Source organism: Onychostoma macrolepis, chromosome 04 (genome assembly GCF_012432095.1).
Source record: "Onychostoma macrolepis isolate SWU-2019 chromosome 04, ASM1243209v1, whole genome shotgun sequence".
Taxonomy (NCBI): domain Eukaryota; kingdom Metazoa; phylum Chordata; class Actinopteri; order Cypriniformes; family Cyprinidae; genus Onychostoma; species Onychostoma macrolepis.
Window position 1 is genome coordinate 1,804,686 of NC_081158.1, and position 14,532 is coordinate 1,819,217.

A 14,532-nucleotide genomic window follows, 5' to 3' on the forward strand; every position below is an offset into this window, starting at 1 on the left:
TGGTAATTAAATTTAAATAAAGAGACAGGGACATTATATTAACTATAACATTAAAAATACTAATTAAAAACATTACAGGTGCAATATTGGCAAAATTGGTTGACAGAATCAGAGGCACACTGTAATTGCCTATAAAAGAAAATGAATGATCATTTTAGTAAGTTAGTGAGTTCAGATTTGTAGGGACAAGTGATCAGAGACCAGTGTGATGTTTGGTGAGTTATAAAAAAAACTAGGCTCAGTCTGATCCTCAAATATATAATAAATATAAATTATAACATTAGTAGATAGGCTATGGAACCCACAGCAATTAAAAAAACGTTTAAAAAAAATAATAATAATTTTATTCGTAGATAATCACAAGTGAGATTTCAATTATATTTTGACCACATAATAAGGAAATGTCCCCAGTTTACATTTTAGAAAGTCCTTTGCTTTAAATGTGTTTGTAACACAGCTTCGCGCGGGACCGGGTCACGTGACTTCACCGCCGCGGAGGCGCGCGTGTTCTATTCATGACGTCACAGACTCTGAATATGCAAATGAGTTGAGTTCAGTTGGATTCTCTGAGCAGCGACCGAAGCGGTTACAGACACAATCAAACACAGTCTACAGATAGACAACAATAGACAACACACAGAGAGCGAACATCATGGATGCAGACTCACCAGAGACTCAACCGTCGAGTGGAAAACCTGAACAACAGAACAACCCAACAGGTAACACATCAAAACTGACATATATACAGAAATAATAGTAAGAGACGATTACTGTGTGACTTCTGTGACTGTAGCACAGCATCAGCAGCCTCTTCCAGAAACATCAACTTCAGTGCAAAACCTGGAGCTAAAATTATGGTTTCAGAAACAACCATAACACAACTTTTTTTTTTCTTTTTGTGGCAGCGCAAGTAAAATTAGCATTAATAGCAACTGATTCCCTCGTATCTTTAGTTGTTTTATTAACAGTAATGACAGAGAGCAGCAGGTAATATATTAACATGTAAATCACAGATCTAATATACCTCAGATTTTTCCACAAGTAGTAATATGATGCAGCTTTCTGTGTGAAAAAGGAGTTAATTATCCGACTAATTACAGACTATTGTATCTAGCTACTGTTAGCATATGACCTGCCTTTGCCATGATCTGCATCTTCATCTTCTACTAGGTCTGCGTTAAAATATGCCGTGAGCTTCGGTACAAAATATAACAAATTTGACTGACTTTACACTTTATTTTAGCCATTTTTTTTTCTCTCTTTTGAGATCCACTTTCATATTTGGGAGCGGCTGCACATGCATTCAAAGCAAAGTAACTCATAATTTTAAAGGGACAGTCGACTCATTATAAAATTCAGTTACAGTATTTTCCGGCATCACCCGTGTATTAATGCAGCCCAGCTCATGAACTAGCAACATAAAGCAGCTCTACATTACGACAGTTTTACAAGTTAATCATTCAGCTGTAATCTATGCTAATAATAAAGATGTTTCTCATCAATATATTCTTTGTCTGCAGAAAAACACACAAAAGGGAGGAAAGGTTTCAGGAGCCTGCGGAAGGCTGTAAAACGCCACTTCCAAAGCCTCAAAACCAAAGTGTGTCGTGGTGTGCCTGAAGGGGAGCCATCGCAGGAGAATCCACAAACATCCAGAGCAGAACCGACAGCAGACACAGATCCGCTCGAGGCCCAGCAAGTGTTCGATTACGCTCAAGCGACGCAGAGTAGAGCTGTAGCATCAGCTGAGAGCAGCAGCGACGTGTTCGAGGACGCATTCGAGTACTTCCCAGCGGAGAACAGCAGAGCTCAACCGTCGTCTGAGAACAATCCTGAACAACAAAGCAACCCAACAGGTGACTGACTACGTCAATACAAATCAACACTGACATATATACAGAAATAATAGTAGCAGACAATTACTGTGTGGCTTCTGTATAAATCAGCATCAGCACTGTGCTTGTAATATGCTGGTATGTAAAAAATTTTGTGGCAGGGCAAGTAAGATTTTGAAGCACTAGTAGCGAGTGACTCCCTCTTTTCTTTCGTTGTTTGATTAACATTAATGACAGAGAGCAGCAGGTATTATATTAAAATCTAAATCACAGATCTAATGTACATCAAATTTTTCCACAACTGTTTACTTTCACTTAAGACATACCCAAATATGTTTAAGCGAATACTCACAAAAACAGATATATATTGAAATAATTTAGTGTTCATGCTGTCTGAGAGGCGGCTTTCTGTGTGGACGCTCTGGGTGTCAGTCAGTGCGAGTAACGAATTGAGATCGTTTTTGTGGCTTATTGCGCTTAAAAACTAGTTTTAACATCAAGTACTTCCCGCGTTTTCTCATTTATGCATGTTCTTTTCGTAAAAACAGAAATAAGCCCAAATATCTTGATTAGGTAGATTATCTGGAAACATCAGACGCAATTAAGTGCTTTCTAATAGTAGATGCAACTTTTGTTTATTAATATAGCCGATAACGAGTACTTTACTAACAATAAAACGGTACATTAATATGACGGGCCTATTTAACTACATTTATGCAGAATCGTTCACACAGTTCTAGTGTGTGCTTGCTCAATTATGTTAAGATGAAAAAGGAGTTAATTATCTGACTATTGTATCTAGCTACTGTTAGCATATGATCTACCTTTACCATGATCTGCATCTGTATCTTCTCCTAGGTCTGCGTTAAAATATGGCGTGAGCCTCGGGAAAAAATGTGACAAATGAGATCCACTTTCATATTTGGGAGGCCTGCACATGCATTCAAAGCAAAGTAACTCATAATTTTAAAGGGACAGTCGACTCATTATAAAATGCAGTTACAGTATTTTCCGGCATCACCCGTGCATTAATGCAGCCCAGCTCATGAACTAGCAACATAAAGCAGCTCTACATTACGACAGTTTCACAAGTTAATCTTTCAGCTGTAATCTGTGCTAATAATAAAGATGTTTCTCATCAATATTCTTTGTCTGCAGAAAAACACACAAAAGGGAGGAAAGGTTTCAGGAGCCTGCGGAAGGCTGTAAAACGCCACTTCCAAAGCCTCAAAACCAAAGTGTGTCGTGGTGTGCCTGAAGGGGAGCCATCGCAGGAGAATCCACAAACATCCAGAGCAGAACCGACAGGCTGTGAGTCTACAGTTATTATTGCTCTGGTTCGTGTCAGTTCTAGCCTGTTGTTTCTGGTTTTAGTTTAAATTTTTTCTTCTCTACTGTTGTTTCCTCAACTGATATGCGCAGGTGTGTTTAGTCAGAAGCAGCTGCTGGAGTTCAGCCTCATACTGTATAGTAACATGTTGTTATGTGTTTTTCAGATGACTTTTTCAGATGGACACCTTTGAATCCAATATGTGTATTGAGACTGCAGCCTGAAGCAGAATACTTCCGCTCTCTCTATGAAGTGGGAGAGGAACTGGCATCGGGAAGGTTTGCCTGTCTTCATGAAGGAATAAGAAGATCGGATGGCCAACAAGTATGTTGCTCTTGCTGCATAACCCAACTTTTTGCCTTGTGTTTTCTTCTGTGAACTTTGAGTCCTGACATAGATATCAGTGTTTACAGCTTCGAAAAACACATGATTAAAAAATGTAAAGATTATAGATGATCATGAACACAAACAAAAATTGATGAGTTTACTTACATTTTCAAACATTTTCTTCATTTTTAGGTGCTCATCAAATTTGCCAGGAGGCGCTGGGCTATAGACAGAATGCCGTATGATGTAAGACTTTATTCTTCATGAAATTCTCTTAAGAATAGTTTTTATTAAATTCTGTATGTAGATATATGAGGTATAACTCAATTAGACAATCAAGGCCTAGAATCATCGGTTATAAAGTACATGTGAAGTTCATCTCAGGAGATCTGAAATTAGTCTGGAGTCAGCTAACCTTTTGTCAATCTCTTTTCTTTAGGATAGTTTTTGCAGTGCTCTGTGTGAAGAGGCAATTATAATGTTGGCGCTGCAAAGGCCTCCGTCCTGTGAACATGTCATACGATTATATGACTGGTTTACCGTGATGAAACGAGACGTCTTGGTCATGGAAAATCCCCGTCCGTGTGTGACTCTGTCTGAGTTCATCAGACAAAACAGATGTCACCTGAATGAAGAAACAGCCAGACGCATCCTGCAGCAGCTCACAGTCGCACTGAAGCATTGTTTGGATCGTGGCGTTTTACATTACACAGATTTCAGAAGAGTTCTCATGAACACAGACACCCTGCAGCTGAAGATAATCAACTTTAGACATGCACGGCTTGTCGCTGCATCAAGTGAGTTGGCTTTTTGAACACAGTTCACTGATGATCATATTATTATTATTATTATTATTATTATTATGTTTTACTAAACACTGGAAATGCATTTATTTATTTTTTACAGAAGAGGACCTAAAGTTTTTAGACCCAGTGGTCAGAGTGGCCAGTGTTTTGGAAACGGCTAGATTCTTATGCTCAGTGCTAGATGAGCTCATTGATGCATTTCCGCCTTGGGAACAAGAACACCTGTCCAAACGTGAGACCAACAACAAGGACGAAATGGAAATAACACCATTATTGCTTAAAAAACATATAAAGCTCTGACACAAGTGACAGTAAATGATTAGTGTCGAGTGTAAAACATTGACAGATTACTCTGAATGTTTAGCAGTGATTAAATGGGCATCCAGAGAAAGCAACAAATGCATTGTTTCATGATCACATTACCTTACATGAACTATAGACCTAAAAATGTGTTTATGAGAGTCAAGGCAAATATGACTGATCGGATCTCTTCTGAACACTTTCACAGATTGCAGGGATCTTCTTCGGAAACTTGGGTACGGAGGGCCAGCAATGATTGAGACTTTACAGGACATCTTAGATCATGCCTGGTTTGGAGACCTCTCCACAGCGAATGAAGGAGAAGGAAACTGAAAAAAAAGCATCAGAAAAGAGATGTTCTTTTGATCGATTCAGGCCTTTTAAATAAGAAAGAGCTCTTTTCAGTTCAGAACAGAAGCTTATTGTCATGCTCTCATTGTTTGACAGGTTGGGCAGCAGCTCTGAGCTCCTTTAACCCGGGATCATCTCTCTTCCAGAGATGTTAGGACTCCAGAACTTCTCCACTCTCCTCATCCAGAGCCAGAAGCTGCTCTGTTCAGCTGTGGGTTTACAACTGTGCCTTTATTACAGTGATCCACAAATAAATGTGAAGAGACTCACAAACACAGCTCTGCCAGGCATTCGTTTGCCAGTCGCTTCTTGTGCATTTGTGCATCGCAGCACGCATTTGAGGATTTCGAAATGTTTCTGGCGTCAAGACGTGTGCACAAATCCAGACAGGTGGACTCCACCCACCGTCTGCTGCTGACCAATCACAGCACGTTCTCACTACAACCAATCACGCTTTGCTTATTTATCTACACCGGTTCAGATAGGAATTATAAGGTCCATAAGAAGTGGCGCAGTACAAGACTGTGAGATTGTGTATCAAGCCAAGCCTGTTTTAATGTTTTAATCACCTTTAAAAATATTAGAGGAAGAGAAATAGTGCTTTACGTCTCTTTATGGGAACACTGGATAGAAACGTTATATGAAAGCGTCACATAATTCTAGAATCGATAGACTAATAAATAACTCGATTCATTTAACAGATGAAATTACTGTCACACAACAGCCGACAGCATTTCCCAGTTCTTCAGTCAAGCATATTTAATGATGATCTAACAATTAAGCATTATAAATATTTTAGACATTAATTAAATGTATTGCAAATCCACTCACAACACCGCAGTAGAGCTGCAGCGATTCTGAGGCTCATACTGTTACTGTACTCATATTTGATATTTGTCCTGTATTTGTGTAAGTACAGGTGATTGATTATAATGCGTTCTGTTTGATTCTGTCAGGTGTAGAGAGGCTGTTGTCGCTCAGGATCTGTGAATAATCATAATTTATATACAATCCTGAGTTTATCCTGATTCACGGATCCCAGTGGAAATATAAAGAAGCCACATTAACGAAGGTTTACCCACACAAAAATCACTTAACCCCTTAACCGCCGCCCCCTTTCTGAACATGCTGTAATTTAGGAACGCTTTGGAATACAGACCTGAGGCTGGTCTCTTTATAAAGAGACCAGCAGGTTATTGCTGAAGTGAAAGCATTTCAAAAAAGGAAGTTTGTTTACTGTAATGAAAATGTACTGTGCAAAGAAGTTTTTATTTTATTTAAAATAAATATTGTATAAAATTGCTATAAAATTAAAGCCATATAAATATATATATATAAGTTGTGTTCCCTAAATAAGTTAAATAGATATACTGTATATAAGAAAAAAATCTGAGGTCCCTGTGAGATTTTAATTAGAACATGTTATTAAAAATAGGCACCAGGTGACACCCAAACTCCAGTGACTTCTTGATGCATTTCCCTGTCACACACGTTTACATTTCTGTTGCAATGTTGTCTATTCCAAAATAATGAACAAATATGAAATCTTAAGACTCAGACCTTTCTGACAAAATGTATTCTAAAAAGATTTGATTATAAAATATGGTGAAGTATTTTGTAATATGACACCTGACACCGCTAAAAGAATTTACCATTCCAAGATAACAGAATGTCTGATTTCATAATGGTTTTCACTGATGAATTTTGATGAATTTTGAGTTTTTAGGCTTTCGAATGATATCTAATTTACAATGATTACTAAGAGTTTAGAGGAACGAAGAGCCCAAAGAATGTTGCTCCCTTCAGGAGAGCAAAATGAATCTGTTCCCATCCTGACTGTAAAGCAGAATGTGATGGTTGTAGCGAGAACGAGATGCTGGTCAACGCAATGTTTCTGTTATCTGATTGGCTCGAGTAGATGGTGGGTGGATGGGTAAAGCCTTTTGTACTCCTTAAATCTACACAAGTTAAAGGTGCTGTATGTAGGATTTTGACTCTACTAAAGCATAAAAATACTATAATATGTTTGCAGATATTTAAGAAACATGCATTTTAAAAAAAAAAAAAAAAAAAAATGCATATATGTATATCAGACACACACAGGGTAAGTGAGACGTGAGCATGGGGGCCTGGACTTTGAACTGGACTGGCTCCACGCTGCACGTCACGCTTTTTTAATGCATCATACACTCAACTATACATATACATATACATATACATATGTAGGGTAAGCATGGCATGTGAGTGGCGGCCGGGGGTGGAACTTTGGGCCTTGTGCCCCGCAGCACCTCTCCTTGATGGCTCGTTTTTTGGCATAATTTATGCCTTACACATGGAGGGCCCAGAGGCAGCCTCACAACATCTTTCTATTTACAGCTTTATTATTATTATTACTATTATTATTTCGTCATTACTATTACTTCATTAATATTACTAACATTATTATTATTATTATTATTATTATTACTATTTGTCCTCTTCCTGATTCCCCAACCACCCCCTGTCTTGGATGAATAAGTTTATTATCGTTATTGCTGCTACTATTACTGTTATTACTTATCACCTTCCTCATCCTCCATCCTTTAATTTATTTTTTATTTTTATTAATGCTATTATTACTATTATTATTATTACTGTTATCATTACTATTGTTATTTATTTTATTTTATTTTTTTTATTTTTTTGCTATTGTCATGTCTGATGTACTTTCTTTGATTTATATACTTTCACCCCCAACACCCAGTCTCACACACACACACACACACACACACACACACACACACACACTCACTCACTCACTCACTCACTCACACAAATCATGTTGGCTGTCATGTATGTTTTGTTGACCTTGGTTATTTTGTATGTATTTTATGCTTGTTTGCATAATAAAAAAAAAAAAAAAAAAGAAACATGCTAAGTTAACATACTTGTTTATCTGAAAAACAATGCTACAGTCAGTTATTCTCCTTTGAAAATGTGCATTCCGGCCCGGAATGTCTGTGTTTGTTATGGTTTGTGAAACCCGCCCACTGCCAGTTTACCCAACTGTATTTCGGCACCGCGGGTTGCCAGTTGGCGGAAAACACAGCGTATTTAATTTCATTCATCGGCATGTGCGCTCGTTTCTGTTGGTGTCCTTAATCTGGCAACCTGCGTGTGCGTCAAGTCTGAGGAGGAGGGGCCGGGTGAAAAAAAAACGTCTCCAATATTTTGAATTTGGACTGCAATACCTAGTTCAACCGCTAGGTGTCAATCCTACATACAGCACCTTTAACTTCACTAGATGCACTTAACATCGAAATATCGAAACCCGTAACGTCATCAAGCACAGATAACTCCATGATATCCATGTGTATTTATATTGGAGTAATATACAATTATTATTAACATAAAGTGTCATATTTGAAAGTTTTTAGACTGAATGGTAAATGTAATTTGATAATACAGTAATATTTATACCGCATATAAATCACACCTTGGACTCAAATCCTCGTCCCACTGCATTTATTTTAGTCAAACTTGCAGAACTGTAGTGAAGAAATATTTTATTTCAGTTCGTTTTTCAGTAATTGTTTTTTCATTTTTATTTTATGTCAGTTTATGAAAATGATTTTGATCAGTTGTTTTCATCTTAGTTTCAGTTTTTGTTGACCTTGTCCACCTGTCTGTGGATTTGTGTGCTCGTCTTGATGTAAAAAATGTTTGGAAATCCACAGCTGTGTGCTGCGATTCACAAACACACAGAAAGCGTAACAATTGAATTCCAGGCAGAGTTGTGTTTGTGACGTATTTAATTTTTTTTATTTGTGGATCATATGTGTTTATCTGGAGCAAAGGAGCGATTCCAAGCCCATGCTGAGGTCCTGATGAAGATCCTCCAGCCTCCTCACACTCAGCAGCATGAAGTGAACTGGAGAAGGAGAGCGGTCCAGACAGCACTGGAGCTCATCACTACATCAGGACGCAGACTTGAGCTCCACGTGTTCTTATCAGAGAGCCGTCTGTCTCCCAAGACGTCTGATAGACTGCAGATCAATGTATCATCAGACACGATGCAGAGAAGTGCATTATATACATCCTGACAGCTTTATAAAACAAAAATTACAGTATGCAAGTTATTTCAGAGGCAATAAGTTAAATAATTATGACAAATGCAGATGACGACAGAGACTGAACATCAGGACAGACTTCATTCAAGTCTGTCAGCAACAGAAAATTCAAACACAAAGATGAAATTCACACACGGATGTTTTTTAAAGTTCTCCGTTTAAAAAACCTTTTCAAGCATTAACAGAATGGCCTGTTTCTGAAAGGCGCTTCTCTCGTAGCTCTGCTCGTGTTCTGCTTCTCGGTCGTCACTACAAAAAATACTGCATTTAAACATTTTAAATAAAATATTTTATAAATAAATAAATAATATTTAAATATTTTTATATAACCATTGCACTGTAAATTAAACAATCTTAAACAAAAATTGATTTACATTTTTTATTTTTTATTAAATACAGCATCTTAAACATAACACAAGTGTGCTGATGTTATTTTAATGCTGGAAGTGCTAAATGTGTGAATTCATTTTCTCACTCATCTCAGGAAAACGTGGATAAAATCTTTTTTTACATTATTGTAATGTACAGATTATCATACATCAGGTATTCTTCTGAACATTAAAACAAGCACGTGTAATTAATAAATATAAATCAACACCACATTCTGAGTTTTAGCACAAGTGCTGCTGTGCAGCCATTTTCAAATAAAGAAAACATTGAATTTATTATTAAAAAAGTTTGAATGAATGAATCGCTGACTCACTCATGAAGTCTTGTATTGTTTCATTAATTTATTAACGAATCTCTTGAATGAATGACTAAATGACAAATATATTTTTAATAGTTACTAGTCAAGTTACTTTCAAAAGGTGATTTACTCTTTTTTTTTTTTTTGACTGCTACTGCAGACGTCAATGTTTATATCTGAACTTTTATCCAGTACTTGTGTGATAATCAGGGGCGGTTCTAGGGGGCCCAGTGCCCCCCTGTCAACAAGCTGGGCCCCCCTAAATTTGGCATCATATCACACCAAACAATTTTGGGTGAAATGCGCAGTTTGTCCTGTAAACTATATTAAAAGAAAAACAGCTGTTAAATTCAAATCTGCGTTGGCTGGCTGGCACAGAGCCAGAGACACGTTTTTAAAGCACTGCGCATTATAACCAATCACATACGATTCTGTTGAGCTTACAGTATGAATGCAAGGACCAATCAGAAGCGTTCAGATGAGTCATTGCCGAAGCACCCTATTTCGTCACCGCGCTGAATTCTCTCCTCAGAAACAACAAAGTGAAGATGTATGATTGCAAGTCAGATATTAATTGCACAGTGTAAACAGCTTTAGAGATTATTATGGGAGTTTTTGAGAGTGCTTGAACCCGCTGGACTGAAGTGAAAATGTTCTTTGATAAATGTCTTTGCTCTTTTTGTACAATGAAAGTGTTATGGGCTAATTAGTAACTTACAATGTTTTAATTAAATCCACATAAAATACAAAGTAGTGGTATTATATGTTTATGGTATGACACTCATTTTATGGTATGACATCTGGTACTTAAGTAAAAAGCAAAGTTTATGCAAAGTTAATATTACGCTATTAGGCTACTTTGCCTATCGCCCATTATAGATCAACTTAATCTATAAAGGTGCAAAATGCATTTACTTACACATATTTGAGAATCGAGATATTTCATGATATATTTTGGGAATATTTTGAATAAAAAAATAATAATACATAAGCCTATATCAGTTATACAGTGGTATTGTGGCTGCTGTGTGTCATATGACAAGCATGAGAGTACCCCCCCCCCTTCACTCGTGCCCCCTCAAGAATGATGCCCCTTACCTACAAAATTATTTGTCAAAATAAATTAAACATGATGTAATATTCATTTTAGTTGAAATTGTTATAAATTACTTCTAGAGATTGCAATGATACATGACATGGTGAAAAATGACTGAATTAATAATACTTAAAGTATAGGATGAATTTAAAAATTGTGCCCCCTAAAAGCACAAGTGGGCCCTGTTTGCACCCCCCCACCCCATCCCCCCACCCCAGTTACTGTGGTCAAGAACCGCCCCTGGTGATAATGTGAATTATCATAAGACAGGGATAATGCTACTGTGTGGTTAAAAAGACAGAAGCTGTTCAAACTGATGTATTACAGCAACTTGTCTTTCAAAAATCATATTTCATATTCAAGATCTCTAGACCAGTTTGCTGTTGCTTCATCAATAAACCAGCTACGGTGAGTCCAAAATACAGCTGCTAGAGAAAATATGATCAAATGACACCAATTCTATGATCTATCATTGAGTGATTAACTGAATCGCTTTGTGAAGCAATTGGTTCAGTTGATTCAAAGTTTCAAAAAGATTGTTTCTCTCATCACTGGGCAAAACTGGTTTTCTCATATATTTTGGACATTACTAGTACTAAAAACATGCATGGATTGATTTGGGATTGATCTATTTTTTGAGTTTAAAATTAAAGACATAAAATTTGTCTAGAAACTGCACATTAGCTACAGTGTTTTTCTCCCACAAATGCTTTTCTCAAAATGTTCAAATAGTTTTTTTCAGTACTGGTATTAGGGTTGGGCGATGTCTACAGTGAAACATCGTGATGGACGATGACATCGGGGGACGGGGTTAGGGGTGTGCTCGAAGCATGAATCCGCATGCAGAAAGGCACGGAAAACAAATAATGCGTTCTACGTAGCCACTAAAGGGACGTTAGCCACGGTTGCCCCTTAAATTACAGCACATGAAAGTTACCACATACACAACAGTAAGGAGAGATGACTGAGAGGACACTGGCGAATGATTTGCAGATACTGACACCGCTGTCAGTGGTCCACTGACAAATATCTAATCTTGTAAAATGTGTGGTAACTGCCGCTCTGTAAGTAGAGTCCGTGTGATCGTGAAAGTGAAATGAGAGCGCGCATTTGAAAGCGGTTTCAATTCCCTGCATATTAGTAGCAGCTCCCTGATGCCCGCAATTTATATACAGTATAATTACCCAACGATTTAATTGCGAGAGAAAATATTTAAAAAAAAAAATTTTATCCTCCCATTTCGTAGGCTATTTATTCCCTTTAGGGGTTCCGTAGTACACTTAATTTCCTTTCCGAACACGGTATTGTGATGTGGTGGATTGCAGAAGAGGGGGGAGGGGGGGATCACAATGTCGGCTCAACATCGTGATGTCTGTCAGCCATCGGCGATGGACGATGGCATTGTCTATCGGCCCAACCCTAACTGGTATCTGTTTCTGCTCATTTTTATGTTTTTATTAAATTGATATTATGTATAACAATGCCTTCTGTGTTCTGGTTTGACTGTAGTGATAATGCAAACACTGACACTTCAAATCAACATCTAAGACAAATTTCAAACTTGACAAAGTAGTATTTGAGAATATATATGCAAATGCAACAACCTAATAAAAGGTAGTAATTATGTCTTAAAACAACTATAAGTCTGTTTTTATAGCACTATACAAGAATCTAGTGGTTACACCATGACATTACAGGTTTCCTTTTATTCCCATCAGAGGGCACTGATCTGCCTTCAAAACCCAGATTTTAAAGGCCTAGTCTACTTTAACCTTAAATACTGCATTAATTGGCAATATATTATATATATATATATATATTATATATATATTAGGGGTGTCAACGTTAATATTTTTTTAACGCCGATAAAACGTTTGATAAGGTTTGACCCCAACTTCTTCCCGTCATCGCAGCTCGGAAGGTTATCTATCATTGTGTGATGAGGATACAACGAACCAGTGTTGCCAGGGCAGCGGCACAAGTGGGCTATTTTGAAAATACAGTCGCGGGAAAAATTGCAGAGCCATGGGTTGCGGTTTTTTGGGCTACTTTTTTAATGTACCGCATATATAAAAATAGATCCTTTTACTAATGTGTATTACACTTGGAATGTATACCTGGCAACTTAAGAACGGAGAGGCGGTTGTAACATCACAAACAACGTGAGTTTCAGCCAGAGCGTAAATGTTAAGGCTTTTACACAGCAGCAATAAATATGACAAGAGCCACTATAGATTATATAAGATAATAAACACATGATTATGATAGATATGGTCTGTATGTGATTTTCTTGAGATGAATGTGTGCATCTGAAATGCTAATTTGTGCAGCGATATAAAAGGCTATAAATAGCATATTTTAACAACAGTAAATGACCAAATTCCACATGTGATCGTAAAATGAAGTTATTACAAACACTCGATGGTGGTTTGAAGTGAGTTCTGAGTAAAAGTGCATTATTAATCTCATAAATTGTCTTACGTAGCATGATGCTAATATTAGCTCTAATGCAGCTGCAGAACAGGTCCAATTCTTCTTTATAATGCATTTTGTCATAATACTTCACGTAAGGTCGCAAGAAATGATTTGTTGTATTTATTTAGAAATACTTTTGATAATAGTTGGGTAAATGTATAATGGGATTGAAGCGATGTGGCTTGGTAAACGTTTTATTGCCAGTTTAAAGGCTGATAATGGCTGAATAAAAACAAAAGAATAATGATAAAAGAATAATAAGGATTATGTCTTATACCTGGCGGAAGTGTGAAAGGTTCTGTTTCCTTAAACTAGTTTGTCATGCATTTCTTTTCCAACACATTTACAGGTAAATCCTAGTATTTTAAATTTGTGATTAATCATGATTAATCACAGTCCACGACTGTGATTAACGCGATTAAATTTTTTAATCGATTGACAGCACTAATATATATATATATATATATATATATATATGTGTGTGTAAGCCTATTGTGTCATAGGCGAGAGGATCGCATATGTCGTCTTTTGGATCTTTGACATAGGTAGGAGTTTGATTGAAGCTCTAAAATGTTTTAGTAGGTCTTTGTCTTGATATAAATAAAAAAGGTATTTTAATGTGTGTGTAGTGTGTGTGTTTCAGCTCTACGGAGCTCATTTGTTGCTCTTGTTGTATTTGGGGTTTTTTTTTTTTTTTTTGGTTTGTTTGGTTTGGGTAATTGTCTAGTCCACCCGGGTATTTGCATCGGTAATTTGGCCGAAAGAAATAGGAACGGCCTTTTGGGTGGACTAGTTTCTTTTTTGTATTTTGTATTTTGTTTGTCTTCCCCACTGTTTATATATACTTTACAAGGACACTATATGCTTAGTGCTTGAGCAGAGTTGAGCTATTTTTGCACGTCTTTTACTTTTGATGAATGGTATGAATCACAAGGTTTATCTTTTTTTGTGTTTTGAATTTATTTAATGGTTTTGTGTGACTTGTTTGTCCTTTTGCATGGTTTGATGCTCAACTCTTGCGGGGTTAACTCATGTGTGTAGGGTGTCCTGTATAATAAAACAACTGTAAAGCCATCAATAAATCTTGGGGATTTATTTGAAAGAACCTGAGTTGTTGATGTTTATTTAAAGGGGGCCTTGTTACACCCGTAAAATTTAGTATAAGTTATATACATGAATGCATTTAACCACAGCATTATTAACGTTACCGGTTCT

The 14,532-nt window shown here is 36.9% G+C and overlaps 1 protein-coding gene across 4 annotated transcripts; it reads left to right on the top strand.

Annotated features, from left to right (window-relative positions):
- The first annotated feature begins 436 nt into the window (after window positions 1-436).
- Window positions 437-10,762, top strand: LOC131539511 (serine/threonine-protein kinase pim-1-like). Of its 4 annotated transcripts, XR_009270888.1 has the most exons (9): window positions 438-719; window positions 1,521-1,856; window positions 2,994-3,146; window positions 3,332-3,489; window positions 3,685-3,738; window positions 3,932-4,289; window positions 4,399-4,530; window positions 4,807-5,160; window positions 8,786-10,760. XR_009270888.1 is itself a non-coding variant. In XM_058774134.1 (8 exons), the coding sequence occupies exons 1-8, from the start codon at window positions 653-655 to the stop codon at window positions 4,929-4,931; spliced, it is 1,383 nt and encodes a 460-aa protein (XP_058630117.1). In that variant the 5' UTR covers window positions 438-652; the 3' UTR covers window positions 4,932-7,858. The 4 variants fall into 4 exon arrangements, 2 of the variants coding, with proteins under 2 accessions (XP_058630118.1, XP_058630117.1); XR_009270889.1 differs by lacking the exon at window positions 4,399-4,530 and having other exon boundaries at window positions 437-719; window positions 5,046-5,160; window positions 8,786-10,762; XM_058774134.1 differs by lacking the exon at window positions 8,786-10,760 and having other exon boundaries at window positions 4,807-7,858.
- Window positions 10,763-14,532: the final 3,770 nt, after the last annotated feature.